Here is a 22,766-nt window from a genome sequence, read left to right as displayed (position 1 = left end):
ATATTAGTATTAACATCGACACATGTAACGGACAGTGATTTCACTATTAATTCATTGTTGTAATCAGCGAGACCAGTGAAACGAGTTCAACATTTGATGCGTTAAATATACACAAACACACTTGGCGGTTTTCCACGCCTGTGTGTCTCAGGTTTATACGAAAACATCGATAAATCGATCAGTGTTTCTCTTTTTAGTTTTCCTACCCCTCTCCCCGCGGGGCACCAGTTACTTTCCAAATGAATTCTCTTCGATTAAATATTCTTCGTTGAAGCACGATGCGCGCAGCTGTTCGGTAAATTGACGTTTATTAACAAATTATTGCACCGTGGAAAGCTCTGTCGTTGCGGTAAGTCCCGGTGGTAAAAAATAAAAAATGAAATTTCATTAAAAATCTGTTTTCGAATATTCCGCGGTAAAACCGGGCGAATACACGCGAAACAAGCGTATCGTGAAAGAAACTATTACGGGACAACGTATCCGGCGTAGAAATAAAATTAATCTTCCATTTATATCTATTTTTTAAACAGGTGAAAATCAATTAACGAAAAGTCCAGACTGTACGTAGGATGTTCCAATGCTTCTTAGTCCATTTCTTCTAAGTTTCTTCCTGGTTATTTGTACTATTTAAATCTCGCTTTCTGTAAAGTATGCGAAGATCGCGATTGGCGAACTCGCCACTGTCGTTCTGCCAATCGGAAGCCTCGCGTCTATACTCGGTGACCTCGCAAGAGATCGTAGAATTTTCAGGAGCGTTTCCCGGTAACTGGGCTTATTGTTCCTTAGTGTCGTGTATTTACAGAGTCACCCGTTTTACATTTTAACGTCATGTAACGGGGTTAGAAGAGTCGGATTCAGGTACACGCGATATTAACGACTACGGTCGATTCACGGAGGGCACGAGGGTCATCGTTGCCATCGGAGTTTCATGGATATTTGTGGCTTGTCCCTCTCGAACGACGCCGTCGATGCATTATTTATACACGAAAACACGTATCGCATACATCGTCATCATCAGAGCGACGGCATTATCGATGAGGTTCCACGCATCGACGCGCCTCTGCGAGTCGATAGGAACGTCCAAACTACCGGATACCATCGATATATAAATTTTTACCTGAATTTACGACGACGACTCACCTCTTCCTCGTATTTACGAATCCTGGTGTCTTGTAGATTGAATAAATTCGATCTACGGATCGCAAACCAAATGAGATTCCCGCGGCTATCCGCAATAGTTCGGACGTTTCCTTACTCCTAGGGTCATCCTCCATCGAAGGTCAGTCATAAAGCGCATAGGTTATAAAAGTGCGAGTTTTGAGTTACAACCAAAAAACAGCTGGGTATAAACGTCTTCGTTCGTCGTAAAAAGTGAAAGTAACAACACACTTTGAATTATTAATGAACTCAAGTTTAGAGAATAACTTCCGACAAATGTTTCCTAGGGTCTATTCTTTTTCTCTGATATTAGTTTAATAAATAATTGCACTATTTCTGACCCTAAAAATCTCTAACAAAACAATGATAACTCCACCGTCGAGAGATCGTGTCAAACAAATCACAGTCAGTTTCTAACAGAAGGAACTTCGTCTTATCGAATCATAAATTCGTACATTATTTCTCTCGCGATTTATGGACGACGTCTCTGAATTTTGTCATTGGACCTTGCATATGTGTCGCATCTTACATACGACAACAGAGATCCGACAATGGCGGATGGTTTTGAGTGCGAGCCACCGTGCACTCACGGAGAGATATTTGCCATTGACAATCGTGCTATCGGCGCATATGAAATGCATATATTCCGATACCGATTATCGACGTTCAGTCGCGGATCGCCGATAAGCAACGACTCAAGCATAGATGTGCACCGAAGGGAGACAACGAGCATAGGAGCGTTACATTATTCATGGCGCATTTATTTCTTGAGGAGGATCTTTTCAGGGGACTTCTTTCCATTGAAATAGTATGGTATTCCTCGAGTAAAAGCGGTAATAACCTTTTAGGTAGATTTTATCATAGTTTACGTCTGCCCTAATGGCGCTAGTCATTCTTGACGCGGACGACTACTGTGGATAAAATTCTAAAATTATATGCGAGCCAGTATATCGCGAATACGATCCAAGAAAAAGAATTTTTAATCTCCGGGTTAGAATAAATAAAATAAAAATTTTTGAAATGTAATTTGTAGTGTAAATAGTTACTGAGATGTATAATAACTCGTATGTGTCGACGACAGATTGTAACCTTGGAACAGTTTCCAACTCGACGAATTAATTTTGTGCTTTCGTCGTGTCTGTTGACTAATTGCAGTAATTAACAGGCTCGTTCGAGTGATTCGATCGCTTAATGCGTTTGATCTTCGCGCCCGACCATCGCCGACAATATCACCTTAATTTCAAGCGTTGCTCGAGTTACCTGCGATTATTTCTTTTATTAAATCATGTTTCTATTGTTGCACGACGAAATTCCTAGACGAAACTCGTGGATTTCGAGCCAACTGTTGGCCATTTTCGCCCGGTTCGCCTTTGAATGTTATTTAAAAGCACGGTTAATTATCAAATTTTGGTTATATACAATTATTTTAAATCAATACATATTTAAAGGAATCTTTCTTCATTCTACTATTTTCATTCAAATTTACAAAGTGTCATTGCAAAGTCTACATTGTTATTATCCGATTGTGTCGGATATGAAATCCAGCACAGGCTGTAACTGACGTTCAAAAATGAAATACAAAAAATGAAAAATATTTAATGCTTAAATGTATTTTATTTTGGGAAAGCAGGAACACGTAAAATGTCAGTTTGCTTGGTGATTATTGTAACGTAGCTGGATACATTCTGCAAATTAAATAAAAGGGTTACTTTTCTCTTGTTGTGACAAATACGAACCGGAACAGAGAGAAAGAACTAAAGACCCTTAAATCCTAAAATGGAGTACATGTGCAAAAATGTAACAGTGTTACTAAATTAAAAACTGCGACGGAGTTGAATGAAAATATCCATGATAACGTCGAACATGTTATTTTAAATTTCATTAGTATATGTGTTAAATGAAACGAACGTGGAAGTGTGTTGTTCGTTTTAATAAAAATGGAACGCGTGGGCAACTTTTTAAGATAAATACGAAGAAAAATTACGCAGTTACACTATATAATATATTTGCGTTGGTGACGCAGATGTTTAAAGATTAAACTGTTTTGTTATAAAACAATATAATCGCTAAACGAATTCACGAAGCAACGCTAAAACAGCTCCGAAGACGGTGCATAGCGTCGTGAATATTGTGGCAATAGAAGCAAATATTGCTGCAGCTGTGTTTAACGAAGGAATGTCGTCAGTGTTACGTTTATGGATACATAAATATTGGCCCAAATACAGCAACGAATCGCAATAAACAGAACGTCGAACGAGTCGCCGCGTCGAAAATAAAAAAAGTAAAAGCTGAATATGCCTGGAAGGTATTTGGAAGTAAACGTTCATAGAATTATAATATATAATACGTTTTCATTTATAGTAACATGCATCGTAAATTTGATTTTTTGTTACTCGAGAAATTTAACGATATTTTGCCAGAAGATTTCCTTAGAACAAGTGCAAATCATCAGCATTCGGTTAGTTCGAAGAAGATTATGTTTACCTTATAAATAAATAATTCAAGACGAATTGTTAGCATGTTTTGATCACATCGTGTTCGTATATAGCCTTTAATAGGTTTATTACAATACCAGCGTACGTTCTTTGGTAATTATAATTATATGACACTCGAAGAATCCATATTTATATTTGAAGGAGGCGAATTGAGAATTTCGTCGCACTTGGAGACTATTCTTGTTGCAACGACGAATGAGGAAACGCGACTAAGAGCAGAAAACCAGATCACTTCGTACATTGAGCTTCTTTCGGGCAAAGTATGTTATAAATATATGTCTGGGTCAAGCACGTTCACCGTATAACAGAACTGTTCGATATTCTTAGACTGACCCTGTCATCATAAAGGGTAATAGCATTTACGCGAACTATTTATAAATTGACGTCGCGAAATAATTTTATGTAATATCAACGTTACTGATACTCGTAGAATGGTACCGGTGCCATTATCCTTGAAGATTACGTTTTACTTATACTACCGTCTTCCTACCACCGATATATCAAACATTATTCAGTATCGGGTTTAAAAATAACTGTTTTATTACTGAACTTTACTCTTTTACCTTTATACTGTTCGTGTACAATTTCTCGTCCTTGTAAAATATTCGTGTCCATGTTCTGAGTAATTAAAATAAATAGAATCATTTTTATGTACGTGTATGTTCAATAAGTAAAAAGACATACGGCCGTAGATAAAAAAAAATATCTAAATAACAGATTCGTTATTTTCAGAATCATAAATTGACATCTCTGTCATCAATATAAATTACTGTTCGATAATTATTTCAGTATACGTAATTTCTATAACTCGTTCAACGATGACAAGTTTTTTCGAGAACTGCACTGTTGGATAACCACGATAAGATTTCTAGTTTCTAGTGTAAGACCATCTGAAATTTAATTCCAGGTGTTTGCACGATACAGTATTAATAATAAAGTCGTTCTAATTTTAATGAGTGGTCCGATCGGTTCAAAAGTGATTGAACAAGTGTTCGACTCTAGTTTCGAAACCTCGCGTTAATGAACTTTTTCAAGATGCTCAAACATCGAGACAAACAATTTTTTGCTGTTGGTTAAGAAATTAGTAAATCGACGAGACAAGTACGTAATTGTGGCAAGAGATTACTTATTGATTAAATCGTTTTCCTTTTGACTTATTAAATGTGACGCATACGATTCTCACGAGAAACCAGTCACATATACGACAGCAACGATTGCCTATTTTATATCCGTACAAATATGGACTGTTGTCACATTATCTGTAACACCACATTCAAAATACCCAATTTGTCGAATGATACGTTTTATTTATACATAATTGGAAGCATGCGCTAAATTGAACGATATTATCACAAATGCAGCGTGGTCTCTGATGGATGGTTTCCAACCGAATGGCGGTAGCGAACGTGTTAATATTATAATAGGAACTTTATACTTAAAATATTGTTATACACTGTCGACGCAATTTGATTCTGTCAATAATTTCAATCCATGGTTAAAAATTCTAACGACGCGAGTTCTTCTTTTATATGACTAACTGCACATTTACAAGATTTTTAAACCTCATTTTATAATATAATGCAACATCTAGAAATCAGTAATACTCTTGCGAAGATACAATGATAAATATAACAACTTTAATTTGTATCCTTTTGAGACTTTGTAGAGCCGAATTCAAACGCGAATATCGCGTGTCCATGATTAAATTACACAATATTGTCGAATACTAATTAAATGTAGCTCTTTACCGTAATATCAATTTACCGTATAATGATATAATTTGTTTAAATATAGTGTCAAGCGCAATCTATATTAACGCGGTTGTTGATACATGACGCTCCCGAATTATTGGATCCGTTTGAAACAAGTAAACACAATTGGAATCATTAGTAGCTTGCGTCGAATAAAATTGAAACGGATTACTATGAATGAACCTCTTCAGTTCGCCCGTATTTATAATTAGCTGTCCGTCCGACACCGTTAAGCAAAATGAATTTTCCACGCACAACATAATTGATTACGCTTGAAAGGCATTCCCTGTGATCGATCGTAACGGAGAATAATGCATTCGAATTCGCGGTATTTCGTATAAATGACAAATATGCTGACAATAACGTTGCGCATCTACAGAATGGATTTGACTATACGTAACGTTACCGTCCTATATGGGGCTGGACATTAATATTCGCATCATAGGTTTTGTAATCATGTTACGCGTTAAAGTGACGCCTACATTTCCAAATACAGGTAGCCCTTCCACAACACGGCATCTTATAACACGACAAGAAAATTGCAAAAACCTTTGTACAACACTGCACTTCTACAGCACTGGATAACACGATTTTTGCTTAACATATTTAAAAACTAAATTACCTTAAAGTAATGATGCGAAGGAATAATGAACTATAGTGGTTTTACATGAAAATATACAGGGGTTCCGACCACCCCTGGGAAAAATTGTAATGGGAGATTCTAGAGGCCAAAATAGGACGAAAGTCAAGAACACCAATTTGTTGATCGAGGCTACGTTAAAAAGTTATTCACGTTTAAAGTTCCGTTCGTAATGAATTTCTTTCTCGAAAAAGCGCAAGATTTCGGGGGTATGCCTATTCACCAAAAATGATTGTAATTGACCCCCGCAACTGAAAATAATTTTTTCAGAACGTTTTGAATTTTTTCAATTTCGCCGAAAAATTCAGGCACCTACCTCCTGTCGATTTTCCTTAAAAATTCGTTTTTGATTTTTAATAATTTCGCTTGACGTCCTACAGAAAAGTTGTTTAATACCGTTTTGTAGGTACCTATGGGCTCTACTTCAAAAAAAGTTTCATTGAAATATATCCACAATTATAGGAGTTATGGCTATTTGAAAATTCGACCATTTTCATGGGGTTTTTCTCATTTTGCGGGGTGAAGGAACAACTTTTCGAATATTTTTGCTATATGTACATATTCTACACTAAAATACGCGTCGTTTGCCTTTTTAAACATTAAAATCGTGTAATCCGTTCAGAAGTTATGATGTTTTAAAGATTCGCATGAAATTTCAGGAAAGCATTTCTGGCCTCAAATTAGATTTTCGGTAAGGAATTTTTTTCTCCGAAAGTACGCAGGATTTCGGGGGTATATGTAATGACCAAAAATGATTATAATCGACCTCTGCAATCGAAAATCATTTTTTTAGAACTTTTTGAAAAATTTTTTTTTCACCAAAAAATTTCAGCACCTACCCAAATTTTTTTCTCGAAAGTGGGTAGGATTTCGGGGTATGTGTATTCACCAAAAACGATTGTAACGGACCCCCACAACCAAAAATAATTTTTTCAGAATGATTTGAAATTTTTTAATTTAATTTTTTAATAATTTTTTAACGAAGCCTCAGTCAAGAATTTAATATCCTTGATTTTCGTCTTATTTTGGCTTCTAGTATCTCCCATTAAAATTTTTCCAAGGTGTGGCCGAACATCCTGTATAAAAAAATTATAATTTATTAAATTAAGGTTGCGTTAAATTAAAATAATATGCTTATGTAGAATTAATACACAATATTTGTTTTTAATAAGTTTTCGGAACATAACTCCCCTTTTTATACTGGTTCTGGGTCTCATATAACACGGTTTCACACATCACGGCATTTTCTAGGAACCTATCTACCGTGTTAAGTGCAATGATCGATCGAGACGAAGGCGGACATCGCGAGAAGAAAGAACGAACTTACGAAATCTCAGCTTTGGTCATTCACACGTTACGAAGATACAGATTTCGTAAACAATTGACGAGTTGTTGTGCAAAGAAAAAATCTCACTCCAGACTTTAATCTTATCGTTACCAAGAATTACAAAAATTTCAATTCGTTGCATCAATAGTACATAAATTCGCGAGAAAAAGTATTTGTATCGATCTGTAACGATTCTTAAAACGAACCCCATACGTGATTCGTAAACTGAACATTTCTCTTCCTCTAAACCAGGGTTTCCCAAACTTTTTTTCTTGCGGAACCCTTAAGAAATTTTTTACGGATCATGGAACCCTTGCCATACCTAAACTTCTAAGCAGAAATATTAGCGTTGACATCGGTGTTGACATCTGAGTGATTTTTGTGTACATAGCGTTTCCAATACAAAGTCCGTGACTTTGAACGAAAACACCGATAACATGAACTCAGTGTCTAGAATACTACCATAGATATTAAATAAAACAAAAATCATTATGTAATTTTATTTATTCGTACAAAACGTTGTAACTATATTAAATGTTGTAATAAATTGCAAAGAAATGTTTTTAATTAAAAAACACAAGTTCAGTGCGAAGGATGTAATTGTTTTGAATAATAGTAGTTTATTAATATTTTAATGCGTTTCTATGAAAATATTGCAGCTAATCTTATTTTAATGTTATATCACAACTTGTCTCGTGGAATCCTAAATTTATTTCATGGAACCCACTTTGGGAAACACTGCTCTAAACAGAAGGCTGAACGAAAAAACGAAAAATGAACACCAACCTTAGAGTTCGTTTTAAGAATCGTTACTGTATTTCAGTTAGTATATTTGAGTTAGTAAGACGACGAGAATCGAGCTTGAATGTAAAAACGATCCGACACCTCCGTCGGGCGATGATCGAACCGGATGACGAGCGAATCAAGAATTCAGGATCCACAAATTTGCTCGAATCTCGTTTCGGCTTCGACATAATAGAATTTGGCAACGCGTTGCTTCTGTTACGGGGCACAGTTTACGAAGAGTGGAGGAGGAACGTTTTTCGCCGACAAGCCGACAACGGACAGCGGTTGGAAATATTTAGTGGTTCGGCGAGCGATGATTTTATTATCCGGGTGGCGTTAAATACCGACTATAATATAATGCAGGTGCGCGACGGAGCAACAGAGTACGTACTATCGGACGCGTTGTGTATAAATATTTGGCGGCGTTCCAATCTGCCCGTAGTTGCAAAGCTCGTGCTCGTACATACATCTGCTTCTCCAACGCCAAAGCCACTTGTAAAGACCACGATGACGCGTCTCGTTTCTGAATGCAACCGCTTCCAACGGCGGTACTGGAACAAAACGTCCAGGAAAACCGTAATAGCGAAAGAAGAACGTTTGACACACGGGCGAGAGCGTTCCTCTCGCGATTTCTCTTGTATACATTTTCTATACGAATCTATATAATACGTGCCAAGGATTATGAAAGTGGGTCTGGGTTATATCTGGGTCAATAATTTATTATTGTGACCGTTTAACGCTACTCGGATAACTGTTTGGGGTCAAGTTTTTAAAACTCGCGCCTTTTATATCTTATTTCGTTACTGTAGTTTATTAGTAATATGTAGAATAGATTAATTAAAAGAAAGACGAATATTTATGGTGAAGTATAGATCGACTCTAGATTATAATAGATACTTGTTCTAGCAAGTCTATTTTCTGACGAAATTATTTTTATTAAGTTTCTGTAAATAAGGATGAACGTGTTTACGGAATTGTTATTACGAAGTTATCGCGCAGACATTTGTCGAGATCAATCGGTAGCCAGCTCTCGTATTCCATCCTGTATAAGTACCTAACAGCACAGTTTCTTGGTATTCCGTCTCGAACGAATGGCAAATGCATTCGAATAAAATCCGCGAAGCCGTGATCGCCAGATATCGTAGAAATGCGCGACCACGCTACTGTTAATGCTACCTATAGATGCCATGCGAATCGGAAACGTATGTTACACACTTCCGTTGCACACAGGTAGCCATTTGTTCGCTGACATTCCGTAAGAAAATTAAATTTAGTTTCATCGAAACAGATAACTTCGATCCAAAGTGTTCAAATAATTAGTTACAAAACACCTTTAGAATATCCGAGCGATTTAGGGCTCTTTTAGAAGAATTAAATCTCTATTCCGGGGATTTAAAAGCACACTTTAAGAAGATACTGTTTTGTCAACGACAAATAATTGTGATAAATATTTGTTTGGAAATTAATTACGGTTCCGTCTATATTACGTTTTCGTGACTTACCTGAAACAAAAAGAAAAGGAAAATTCGAATTAGCGACAAAGAACACGTTTCTTTTCTTGCATCATTATTGTCTATATTTCTATCTGCCTAAATTTAATCGCTTATCTATGCTCTAAAAATATTTGCGTTAAACGACAGCGATTAACTAATTAAGAAACCGTCGATTGAGTTTTATTTTACGTTTCAAGTTCCGCGTTTCCTTTTAACGAAGTCATCGTTTTATTTGTCACCGGTTAGTCAACAATATTATTGCGGTTAAAAGCTAACAGGATACGATAATCAAGGAGTTCTCAAATAATTTGCATATCAGGCATCTCTATTGAAATGCGTTTTATGCAAATACAATAATTATAACCGGTAATATAATATCGTTTTGGTACCGTATTGGATCGCATCGTACACACACGGTGACACGAAAATATTTTTTCGCGCGAACCCAATGGCGAACGTGATCCAGTAATATATGCAGAGACACGAATTGTTGATCTGTAACGGATCGGGGTGCTCAATACAAGCATCGACTTTAATCGGTTGGCCCAATTATGCGAATTCAACCAGTCTCTCTTGATGTTTTGTTCAATACTCGTATACGTATTTTGCCTTATTATCAATCTGTAGGCTCCCACTAGGTTCGTGGAGCCGTTTTATTTAGTAAATAGAAGGTTCAATACTATTTACAACACTTGAATTTATTTACAAATATTTACATGTGTATTAACAGTTTACGTTTTAATGTTCTTGGTTCGATTTTAATTTGTCACGATTCTTGTGGTGTTCTTATGCAGTTTTAACTGGTAAAGTCCTATGCCCCGCGATTTTATACCTATTCCAAATAGGTGTAGATGGAGATCGAAATCCCACCCACCGAGGGTGGTGCAGGGGTGGGTGTCCGCGGTCCCAAGGGGCAGGTATGGTCCCAAAGTACAATACTTTAACGGCTTTATAGCACGGTAATTTGCATTGTACCACAAGGTACTTGCCAAATTGCTAATTAAGTAATTTAAACTAATATTAACTAAATGAGGTCCGCTAATAAATATTGGAATTCCCAACACAATCCTTTCGTAAATACAAAAACGAAAACGCGAGTAGTTGACAAAATATGTCGCTAATAATTTATAGTTCAAATGGAAAATAATATTTTTATTTTTAAAGTTGTTTATTATCGATATAAAATAATTTCCAAAGAAACCGAAATACGATTTCCGATCGAACGTACAACCGAGAGAGCCGTCGGGGTACAACAAAAATTTTAAATCGTTCTCCTCGTAATGTATGCGAATAGGTAATGCGGATAAACCTAATTTCCAAGTCCTATATTCCGGCAGGTAAACTTTCGGTCGATGGTAACGCTGATTTCTTCATAGGAACAATTTGGAATAACAGTGAGCTTGCGAAAGTTAGTTCTATTTACCCGCTGATCCTTATGATCCACTTTTCCACAATCCGTACTTACTCGATGCATATTCAAGCAGATGGAAACTAGAATAAAGTCTCGTTAACGACAGACCTACGATAGGATGGAACGTGCGTGCTGTTTTAGGTTTAGGAACTTGAACATGATTACGCTAAGTGATCCCAGAAATTGGAACGATTTAGAAGTTTCTTCTGAATGGAGACAGAGAAAATTGCGCAGGGAAAATGTTGAGCGGTCTAACGAGGATTATCTTCCTATATTTATGGAATGGTTCGATAACTACTTTAATATCTTTGAAACTGTGGGAACCGAAGGGAGGTTTGTTCGACAAAAGTCGCGCGATACGATAGGAAACGTGGTACGATGATTAGAGTTACAATATTCCCGCGTTAACTGACCGCGAGGAGGGCTCGCTTCTGTGCAATTACGGACGAAAAGCGTATTATTACTATCATTTTCCCCCTCGATATATTTTTACACTATCGATTGTTACTTGTTACAATATACTTCTTGCGAACCCTTCTATTATGGATGCGTGATCTGAGGTGTTTACAGAGACTCTACTTTCGTAGTACACTGCCGGACAAACTGATAGGACATTTTATGTATTTGTATATTTAGTGTAACACAGTGGAATATATGTACATATTACTCACCCTATACATTAGATATGTCCTTCAAAGTATTCATATAGAATTGAAAGTTTATATCTTGTACACAAAAGAAATTAGAGTAAATATTGTAGACATATATTGATTTTAGTCGGACAAAATGATAGAACATTACTAAAAAATACAATTGATTGAACAGAAATGTTTTGTCTGTGGTATGGTAAAACCACCTTTTCTTTCCACTTATTTAATTAATCGTCTATTAAGTCAATATATTTTTTGCTGTTTACACGGTTAGATAAAAAGTTTATGTCAGTTTTTCCGCGATATCCAATACCAACCCACACCATGATACTTCCGCCACCCATTTGTCGACGGCTTAAATATTGTTCTTTTCTTAAATCGAGGAAATAGTAATTCCAGCCATCAGGGCCGTCCAAATTAAATTTCTTTTCGTCACTAAATATCACATTTCTCCACTTCTTTTTCCACAAAACATGATCGTGAGCAAACTTTAAACAGGCTTCCTTATGTTGCTCACTTAGAGAAGGTTTTCTTTTCAGTTTTTTTTCGTTTAATTTGTTTACTGCTTTAGAGAATACGTCGCACAGTTCTTACATTAGCTGAAACACCTGCTTCTTCGGCGATTTTTCTTGCAGTTCCCTTATAATTAGAAGTTACGCGTAATATGGCCCGTGTGTCGCGTTCTGTTGTAGAACGAGGTCTGCCAGTACTTTAGTGTTTTCCGTAGATTTTCGGATTTTTTTAAGAAGTTATACACAACGTGACGGTTTCTATTTAATAACATTGCAATTTTCATGATAGTTTGATTTTGTGACCGCAATAACAGAACTCGGTCGCTTTCACTTTTATCTAATTGCTTTCCTCGACCCATATTAACTTTAATGGCACAAATGTTGTAAATAAATGAAAGATTTGCTCGTCTGCTTTTAGTCACTGCTGATAGATTACTGCTAGAATACTTGATAACTGAGAATATTACACGCATCCTATCAATTTGACCGACCAAAGTCAGCCCATGTTTACACTTCTTCCTCTAATTTCTTACGTGTATAAGATACAAACTTGCAATTCTATATAGATACTTTAAAGGACATATCTAATATATAGGGTGAGTAACATGTACATGTATCCTATTTTATTATATGAAATATACAAATACATGAAATGTCCTATCATTTTGTCCGGCAGTGTAAATCAAGTTTCCGAAATACAGGACACTTGGAGACACGTTTCATCCGATCCTGAGGATCGTCTGTTTCCTGGTCAATGTGGGTGTTGCTGGTTGAATTCATCCAAACTGGTAGACTGGTCCAATATACAGAAGAGGGATTCGTGTGGCCACAACTCAATCTTCCGACACCGGATCTAATTTCGGAAACAAGACGCAAAACTTGTCTGGTACCGACCACGCGGCTCCGTTCGGGTTAGATTGTCCCGTCGCGAGGCTCAAACGAACGATCGCGTATCGTCTCTCATCGAATCGAGATCGTTTAGAGATGTGCGAGTCACCAAGACGATCCTCTGGGTGGTACAATGCGAATGTTTCGTTAAAAAATCCCACGATACATCGACCAAGACGAGATAATCAAAGTTGGAGAACGTTTGAAGCGGTTGAAGGCACTGTACTGCCACGTTCAGAGATTCACAGTGATCTAAAAATGGAAGAAGTCAAAGATGAAATGCTCGAATTCGTCAAGAGTCACAACAACCCAACATAAACGCAACTTAACTTTCGCAAGACGCAGACCAACACTCAAAGTCTGAAAAGAAGAAACCCAGAAGATCTGACTGCATACGTATTATTCGTATATTAAAAATATTAAGTACCTTTATAGAAATTACGAGTTACCATTAATAAAAATAAGCAGTTGATACGTTTGATCGGATCGGAATTGATGGAGGAAACGTTCGAAATGTTTATTTTATAAAGAGATCTAAAAATGCTCGATGCGTAGGAATGAAAATAACGCAGCGAAAAATTTAATCAAACGGAAGGGACATTGACCGAATATTTTCGAAAACTTTCTCTCCCCGACCTCTTTTATACCAACGCGTATCGATTTCTCGATGGTAGTTCCTGTTGTTTATAGAACTCTAATTTGGTGGTTGTTGGCTCGTGAAATACCGCTTTCGGTCTTCGGCGTATAAACCACAGTGAAATAAATTATAAGAATATCGATTCACGTATTGGAATAATATCAGAACGGACACAGTATTATAGAATGTTTCTTGATGCCATTGCGGACTGCAAGCTAGATAAGCTTTATCTTATCGAGCGAAGCTCGAAGATTTTGACGAATTTCCTTATACGGAAACCGCATGCTTGTCAGAAACAAATACCGACTTATTCAAACTTCTTGGACAGATAATCACCCCAGATTAAAAAATTTAAATAAGGAATTTACCCATCTTACATACTTTTAAAGCAAATATTTACCGATACTAGGAAATATACGTGTATCTGAATTTTTCAATAAGGAGGAACGGAGAGTTTTATGCTAAACGAATATTTAAGTCACTTAAAAGATGGCAGATGATCATATCATATATCGTTAATTACGTAAGTTCTATGCTGAATTTTCAGTATTTAATATTCTCATAAAGAAACACGAATGGACTTATAACGCCACATAATACGTTTTTGTATGGTTGAGGTTACGAGCCAGCACAGTGAAGTCATAAAATCTATTATTAAAAAACATTCTTTGAGCCTCTATGAGTCGTAATATTTCTGTTTAATACTGATGTTTTAATATGAACTCTAAAAGGCAGATAAACTAGAGTTTACTTCCGTAGTCATTTTCTTGAAAAATAGCACAAGGTGGCTTGTAATTCTTTTTGTTTTTGTACAAAAGAAGAATTCATTCTGTGGCACGGTATTAGTTCGACTCACTGCAGATGGTTGCACTTTGCTACAAATTCGCAAAATGCGGAAATTTTTGTTAAGAAATATCTCTTTTAATTTATTATAAATAGTATTATTTATTTTGTTTTTGTACAAAAGAAGAATTCATTCTGTGGCACGGTATTAGTTCGACTCGTTGCAGATGGTTGCACTTTTCTACAAATTCGCAAAATGCGGAAATTTTTGTTAAGAAACATCTCTTTTGATTTATTATAAATAGCATTATTTATGAAGTTACCATTTTTACATTTCATTCGTTGAGATTTATTAATAGGAATAAATATTTGACAATGCTATTTCTGTGAGATTGCATTTAAGAAACGATATCATTTTGCTTTTCCCGCAGCAACGTTCTCTCATTAACCACGTTTTCGTCTCGTGTTGTAAGATAGGTTACATTAGGAACATTTCCATAATACTTAATCTTCACGAACTGTGAGTAATGCAATTCTTGACGTTGCACGAGAATGACGTAATTGTGATTACTTCAGGAGACGACGCAGACTGCAAATTATAGCAGTGTCTCTCTTTGTTCGAACAGTTGAAACGTTTCACGGATACGTGTTGTGTACGTTACAATTTTAACCGCACAGTCGAAAAACTAAAAGCGAACAAACGGTTGAGAAGTTCAAGGCGAATCTTCTATTAAACCATTATTACTAAAATAGAAATCTTTGGAAAAAGCTAACGATATTGTTATTTGGTCGAGCCACGCTAAATAGCTAATACATAAATAAATATTTAAATTATTGAAGAGAAACTTTGTAACTCGAAATAATCCTAACTATTATCCATTAAAATTCAGATATATTTAAATTTTGCAAATTGCAAAAATTAAAATTGCAACAGATGATTCGTCCCTATTATTTGCGAAATTACAGATGAAACAATTAGTAGTTCTCTCTATACTTGTATATTCCAAATATGCTGCACTTTCTCTACGCTGACGTGTATTTTCGACCGATGGACGCACGTTTTAAAAGGATTATGTACCGTGCACAGCTGGAAAGATGACGAGCGGTGGAAATGCGGGTATGATTGGCCATAATGGATTAGTCACACTTCTATGAACACACATTTTCTGTCGTCGTTCATTATTGGCCGCCAGCGGTCTCATCTATTAAACTCAGACCTACTTCTACGTCAGGGCGTTCCACTAAGGACCGAATTATGGTAACTAGAGAAACGTCAAAGCGTAGAACGTCAATAGTATCCCTCGTCCTCCTGCCCCGTCCTGCTAATCATCTTTCCAGCTGTGCACAGTACCATTGGTAATCAAATCCATATTATTTTACTATATTTTTATTTAAAGCAATATAGATTTACTATAAGACTTATACATATAGTTTGTTTTGTTTGATTGATTTTTAAACGGAGAATTTTGACTCAGGTTCGATAAAGGTACAATGCTCCACTGTTTTGCACAAATATATGATATATTCGACATAAAACTCCCGGATCGCGAATTTCCATAGAAAAAAGGGAATAGCTTTGACCACGTATTTTCTCAATATTACAATTTTAAAATTGGACAGATTCTTGTACATTTGCCTAATCTTTTGCCTAATCTTGTACGTTTGCTAGCGTCGTTTATACACAGCGTCGAGAACGCGACGAAAAAGGCATATTCGAACGTCATCCATCGTATTTTCTCAATATTACAATTTTGAAATTGGAGAGATTCTTGTACATTTGCCTACAATTACATTTGTTAATGGCAGTCGCGCGCGTGCTTGCGGACGCTTTTAGCGGCAGTTTCCGACAGGAAGCTCGTCCATCAAGAGAGCTCCGTCACGACGCTGGGTATGTCAATTCGGCGAAAAAAAGAGCAAAGAGAGTCACGAAGAGAGTGAAAGCTTTATTTATACCCGTGACATTCTGTTTATTTTGGCTGACATCGCGGATTCGCTCTCCTCGCTTGCAAGTAACGACATACTCGGTCGCTTGTTACGCTTCATCCACGTTCCACCCATTCTCAAGATCGCTAAGAACGGTTACGTCATCTCAATGAACTCCAGCCTCGATAAACTTGAATTATCGATCATCCTACCTCCGAGCGCGTGATTTCCTACGTTCCTAAATATAGACGGTATCGAAAGAGAGAACCGATATCGAGCGCTAATTTAAGGGGCTATTCTATCTCGAACCTTTCAAAACATACATTCTTCTTTCACAGATTTTCTTGGAGAACAATTACAGGTACAATGTTCTGCGTCCAAATATTTTTTCAGTTCACGAAAATGACAAAAAAGATTTCCATGACATCTCGAACTCCTCTTGACCGTGCTATAATAAATTGAATATCTTGTTTCTGTCATATTTTTGTTTGTTGGTCCGCGCAAATAATCAATAATAAAACTTTTTTTCCTTCCGTCACGCGTATCGATTATGGCCTTTACGATTTCTGGACACCCGGGGGTAAAAACAAGGGGAATAAAAAAAAAAAAAAAAATATGGGCGCAAGCCCAGGTCCAGCTGGACCGCGAGCACGTGACGGGTGTCGTTAATATTTCATTAGCATTCGTTTTTCGTCTTCACCGATGCGTCGCTTTTATTTGCGTTCGCGCACCCTTTCCAAATCGGTAGTTTAATTTTTGTTGCACGCGTTTCGCCGCTACAATTACACGGAAAAGTTCCCGTGTTTCTCGAGGGATTTTCTTTTTACGTCTAGCCTGGGTGCAAGAAATACAATCGAGTACTTTGAAACCTCGATGTTCGGATATTTTTCAGATTTAAATAAGTAGACGCTTTTTGTAAACTATTAACGTGGCTTTATTGGAACTTCTATAGCTTTTAGATTGCGAGGCTCGATAATATGAAATTTTTTAAATAGTTCTGTTTCCGTGGGGAAATAATCGTGGATAAAATTTCGTGAAATATCCGATTATAATTAGCTCCTGACGGATGGAGAAATATTCAGTAATATTTAGGAATGTGTTAATATTCTGAGCTTACGTCTACGCCAATTGTTCTACTTTACTTTGCCTCGATTTTGTTCGTTGGAGATAGTAGAAGTCGTTATAACGCTAGAGCTAATCAGTCCGTCTAGTCAACAAGTTATCTCTGCACAGTACCTGCGTCTTGGGAATTTTCCTTTTCTGCCCTTTCCTTACAATCCCTGTCGCGACTTCCGCACCGTCACTCAGTCGTTGCTCCGCGACTCGATTACGTCTTCTTTGACTACACAATCACGACAATCCCTCAATTCAGCCAATTAATTAGCACTTAATGAACATGCTTTGAACTGCATTCTCCGCCGTTGCCACGACGCAGACAGCGAAACGCTTAGGTGGAATGGGAAGACGACGCGAACGAGACAAGGGGTTGGTTTCGCTGTAACGTCTGAGACAATTTTATACCGATATCGTTGGATGAATGTGCGCAGAATTTAATTTCAAATCGCATCAAAGTCGACAAAACTCTGCACAATTTAGCCTGTTAGTTCGAGTAAAATCAACTCTACCGTCCACGTTCTTTTGTTGATACGAAACAACGTTTAAAAAAAATAATGAATTAAACGAATACAAAAATATATAGAAAAACGACGAATGAATAAACAATTTCCACTGAAAATTTTTCAGCAGGGGCCAAGTAACAACTTGTTGAGTAAATTGTTTGTGTATAAGCGCATGCATACGCTTTAGTTAAATTGTAGCTTCGAACGACGATACTGGAAAGTACAAGCGTCGCATTGAATATATTGTTCGCACACTTCATTTCTATACCTTTACATGTTCAATAAAATAGTATTCTAAAGTTAAAGTATTGCTGTCGTATCTATAATGGCGGTATGAATTTATCGTGTGCTCATTTTTACAGAATATGTGGTACGAGATTAAAGTAAAGGTTAGTAACGAAACGTTTGAGTTTAGTAGAATTGATTTACCAAAGCTTTTTCTTTGTATTCTACATATATTAATAATAATAATATCCTGTCTCTTATCTTTACAATGCACAGCAATAAAACTTTTTCAGCGCCCTGTGCATTGAAGTTCTCTCCCGTTTATTGCAATTAAATAAATAACTGTTGCACAGAAATACACGACAATATTTCAATGAACCCTAATTGAAAGTCGCAGTAAGTTTAGTCTAAAATAGATATAACACATCGTTCAAATTTTGAAATTTATTTTCATAGACTCGTAGTTTCCAACGAATGTATTTATTACTTTCATTTACATAATTATGTATTACTCGTACTTGGTGATTGTTATTTCAATTGTGTCCAGCCCCCGGTATTACACTATATTTCCATTAGACAGACGCGTGAAATTGGGACGCCACAGAATACGTAAAGCATGCTTACCCAATTTAGATTTAAATGAAACGCTTACGATGCGAGAACAGAGCAAAAAGAAAAATTAATACTGTAAAGTTCTTCGAAATGAACCGTTGAATTTTTACTCACCGTTTCTGTTTTCACTGTCCGCCGGTTTCATTTGAATCGGATGTCGCATCTGAAACGAAAAAATAAAAATAAAGGGTCACTTAATAATTTAATCGCGCGTTTGTAACAATTTAATTTTAACGTTACCCGGGACTAGAAATGTTTAATTTCGCGCAGGAAAGAGCGGTTTATTATTAAGAGCATCCTGGAACTGCCACGTTAGAGCCGTACCAGAACGAGCATGTGAAATTCGTTCGGGGTGCCATCGGGACATCTTGAAATATGCAAGGACCCGGCTCTATTTTCCGTAGTTACTGCTCGTTTTCGCGTTACCCGTACGAAAACGACCGTAGAGGTATTCTAGTTTTATTTTACAGATTCCTTCGCATTCCATTCCAGTCAAAATCGTTTCCACTTTGCGTTAGAAAATTGTCTCTTTCATTATGTAACTTCGGGCTGATTAAAACAAATTTCATACGACGTTCTGCTACACAGTGTTTCCGGTTTAAATGTATTCCATTATTCCGTATGGCATTGCAAAATACAAAAACAGAAAAGGAATTCTGGTATGACAGTTATTTGATTTAAAAGTACAAACGCGGTAGGCTCGATTTTAGAAAATATTTTATGCAAACGTTACACTTAATAGCGAAAATATCGAACGCCGTGAATAGAAAGCCTCAGAGTGGGGTGTACAGGACCCACTCAGCCTCGAAAGCAAGTCCCATTTAGAGGAACCTCTCTTCGAGAACAAACTGCGAGTTTATCGTGCCGTTAAGATTTGTACGTAAGCGATGGAAGGAAATTCCAAAGCGTACATTCTTTTAGAGACAAACGCGTAATCGCTGTTGAAGAAGGGCGGAGGAGTGTCATTGTTTCGAATCGATTTGCTTGTGTAAAATTCCTGAGCCTCGAACAAGAAATACTCTACAGCGCCCACGGACGAGACAAAAGGAATGCGCGCAGAAAATTAAATTTCTGTTTGCAAAGTAACGCGGTTGGAGTCAGCGTTTCTTTTTATTTTTTTTCTTGCGATGTGTATCTATTTTAATTGTCTTTATCGTATTCTTATTTCGCAAATATCCATTTTGTGTAATGAAAAGAATAAAGTAGAATTGGTACAATTGGTCGTGTTTTCTTGAAAGAAGTACTGCCCTTTGGTATCTTTCGAGATTATACAGGGTGTTCGGCCACATTTGGGAAAAATTTTAATGGGAGATTCTAGAGGCCAAAATAAAATGAAAATCAAGAATATCAATTTCTTGACCGAGGCTTCGATCAAAATTATTAAAAAATTAAATTAAAAAATGTCAAATTATTCTGAAAAAATTATTTTTGGTTGTGGGGATCAATTACAATCGTTTATGGTGAATACATATACCCCCGAAATCCTACCCACTTTCGAGAAAAAAATTCGGGTAGGTGCTGGAATATTTTGGCAAAGAAAAAATTTTTCAAATCGTTCTAAAAAAATTATTTTCGGTTGCAAGAGTCGATTACAATCATTTTTGGTCATTACACATACCCCAGAAATCCTACGGATTTTCGTGAAAAAAATTCCTTACCGAAAATATAATTCCAGGCCAGAAATGCTTCCCTGAAATTTCATGCGAATATTTAAAACATCATAACTTCTGAACGGATTGCACGATTTTGATGTTTAAAAAAGCAAACGACGCGTATTTTAGTGTAGAATATGTGGAAATTCTAAAAATATTCGAAAAATTGGTCCTCGACCCCGCAAAATGAGAAAAACCCCATAAAAATGATTCAATTTTGAAACAGCCATAACTCCTACGATAGTGAATATATTGCAATGAAACTCTTTCCTGAAGTAGAGCTCATGGGTACCTACAAAAAAGTATTAGACAACTTTTCTATAGGACGTCAAATAAAATTACTAACAATCAAAAACGAATTTTTAAGAAAAATCGACAGGGGGTAGGTGCCTGAATTTTTCGGCGAAATTGAAAAGATTTAAATCGTTCTGAAAAAATTATTTTCGGTTGCAGGGGTCAATTGCAATCATTTTTGGTCAATAGACATACCCCCGAAATCCTACTCAGTTTCGAGAAAAAAATTCCTTACCGAAAATATAATTTCTGGGCAGAAATGTCTGCCCGAATTTTCAAGCGAATCTTTAAAACGTCATAACTTCTGAACGGATTGGACGATTTTAATGTTTAAAAAAGCAAACTACGCGTATTTTGATGGAGAATATGTACAAATCGCAAAAATATTCGAAAAGTTGGTCCTTCACTCCGCAAAATGAGAAAAACCCCATAAAAATGGTCCAATTTTCAAACAGCCATAATTCCTACAATTGTGAATATATTTCAATGAAACTTTTTTCTGATGTAGAGCTTATGGGTACCTACAAGAAAATATTAGACAACTTTTCTGTAGGACTTCAAACGAAATTACTAAAAATGAAGAAGGAATTTTTAAGAAAAATCGACGGGGGGTAGGTGCCTAAATTTTTCGGCGGAAAAAGAAAATTTCAAATCGCTTTAAAAAAATTATTTTCGGTTACGGGGGTCAATTATAATCATTTTTGGTGAATAGACATAATCCCGAAATCCTACCCGCTTTCGAGAAAAAAATTCGAGTAGGTACTGAAATTTTTAGATGAAATTAAAAAATTTCAATTCATAATAAAAAAATTATATTTAGTTGCAGAGGTCAATTACAATCATTTTTGGTGAATACACATACCCATGAAATTCAGCGTATTTTCGAGAACAAAAATTCAGTACGGGCGGAACTTTAAACGTTAATAACTTTTTAACGAAGCTTCGATCAACAGATTGGTATTCTTGATTTACGTTTTATTTTGGCCTCTAGAATCTTGCATTAAAATTTTTCCCAGGGGTGGCCAAACACCGTGTATAACCGGTTGTAATAACCGAAGTGTAAACAGAAAGCTAGGAAAGATTGTATTCACATTGAAATAGCAAAACGCAATATCAGTCAGAGTCGATGATGAGGTTCTCATTGACATAGGATGTTGTCGATCATTATTCTCGGCTGAAGATATCTACCGATAGTCTCATGCTAACGAGGAAACGTGCTGATAGCTAAAGCAGAGGTCTCATTTGCCATTCTCGAAAATAGGTTACTCGCGACATCTCTTCTCTGAAGACTCCGCATCGAGAACAGATATAATACAGAAAGGAGCTGGTGGGAGGGAGAGAGAATTACACAAAGTCAGGAGTTGTTTACGAGTATGGAGAAATTAATTTTGAATTATTGTACATAAAGAATCAATTTGTAGTATTTTCAAGATGTAAGATCGTCAGATTTGATTTGTTTCAAAATCATTTCTATCCATATCGAATAGGGGGATTCTCCTCGATTCGAGTCAAATTTCGCGTCCATTGCATATTTTATGGATCCACTCTGATGATTAAAGAAGGATTCATAATATATAACTCAGTCCGATATAAGAACGGAAAAGTATTCCATCAAGAATTACACCCGGACATAAATTGAACATGAAGACACGGAAAGACTCTTTTTCAAGATAATAAATAGCACGGCCGACTATGCTGTTTGGATAGTTGCCTAATAGCTTGAATTTGACCCAGTCCCTAAATCACCAACTTGATCCCTTACGTCGAAAATTCCCAGCGCTGATATCCTAGAGTAAATTAATTGCAAACTATTCTACGTAATCCATAGAACTCGCGGCTCGAGAATTTATTTATTATGATTAGTAAAACCCTCGCTGCATCCTTTCGCTGCATCGTTTATATTTGCCCAG

General features: G+C 36.4%; 1 protein-coding gene across 17 annotated transcripts in view; it reads right to left on the bottom strand.

The window, feature by feature from the left end:
• The window catches only part of LOC143346633 (CUGBP Elav-like family member 1-A), a 504,287-nt gene that overhangs the window by 71,808 nt on the left and 409,713 nt on the right, over positions 1 to 22,766 (bottom strand). For all 17 annotated transcript variants that reach the window (XR_013080457.1, XM_076774913.1, XM_076774919.1 and 14 more), the window contains one exon: positions 19,025 to 19,073. Coding sequence is in view for 16 of the 17 variants with exons in the window: in XM_076774913.1 (XP_076631028.1) it covers positions 19,025 to 19,073 (49 nt within the window). In the remaining variant the exon portion in view is untranslated. The remainder of the gene's footprint in view (positions 1 to 19,024; positions 19,074 to 22,766) is intronic.

The sequence above is a fragment of the Colletes latitarsis genome, chromosome 10, assembly GCF_051014445.1.
Source record: "Colletes latitarsis isolate SP2378_abdomen chromosome 10, iyColLati1, whole genome shotgun sequence".
NCBI classification, from domain to species: domain Eukaryota; kingdom Metazoa; phylum Arthropoda; class Insecta; order Hymenoptera; family Colletidae; genus Colletes; species Colletes latitarsis.
This window is presented reverse-complemented; position numbering and strand designations above follow the sequence as displayed.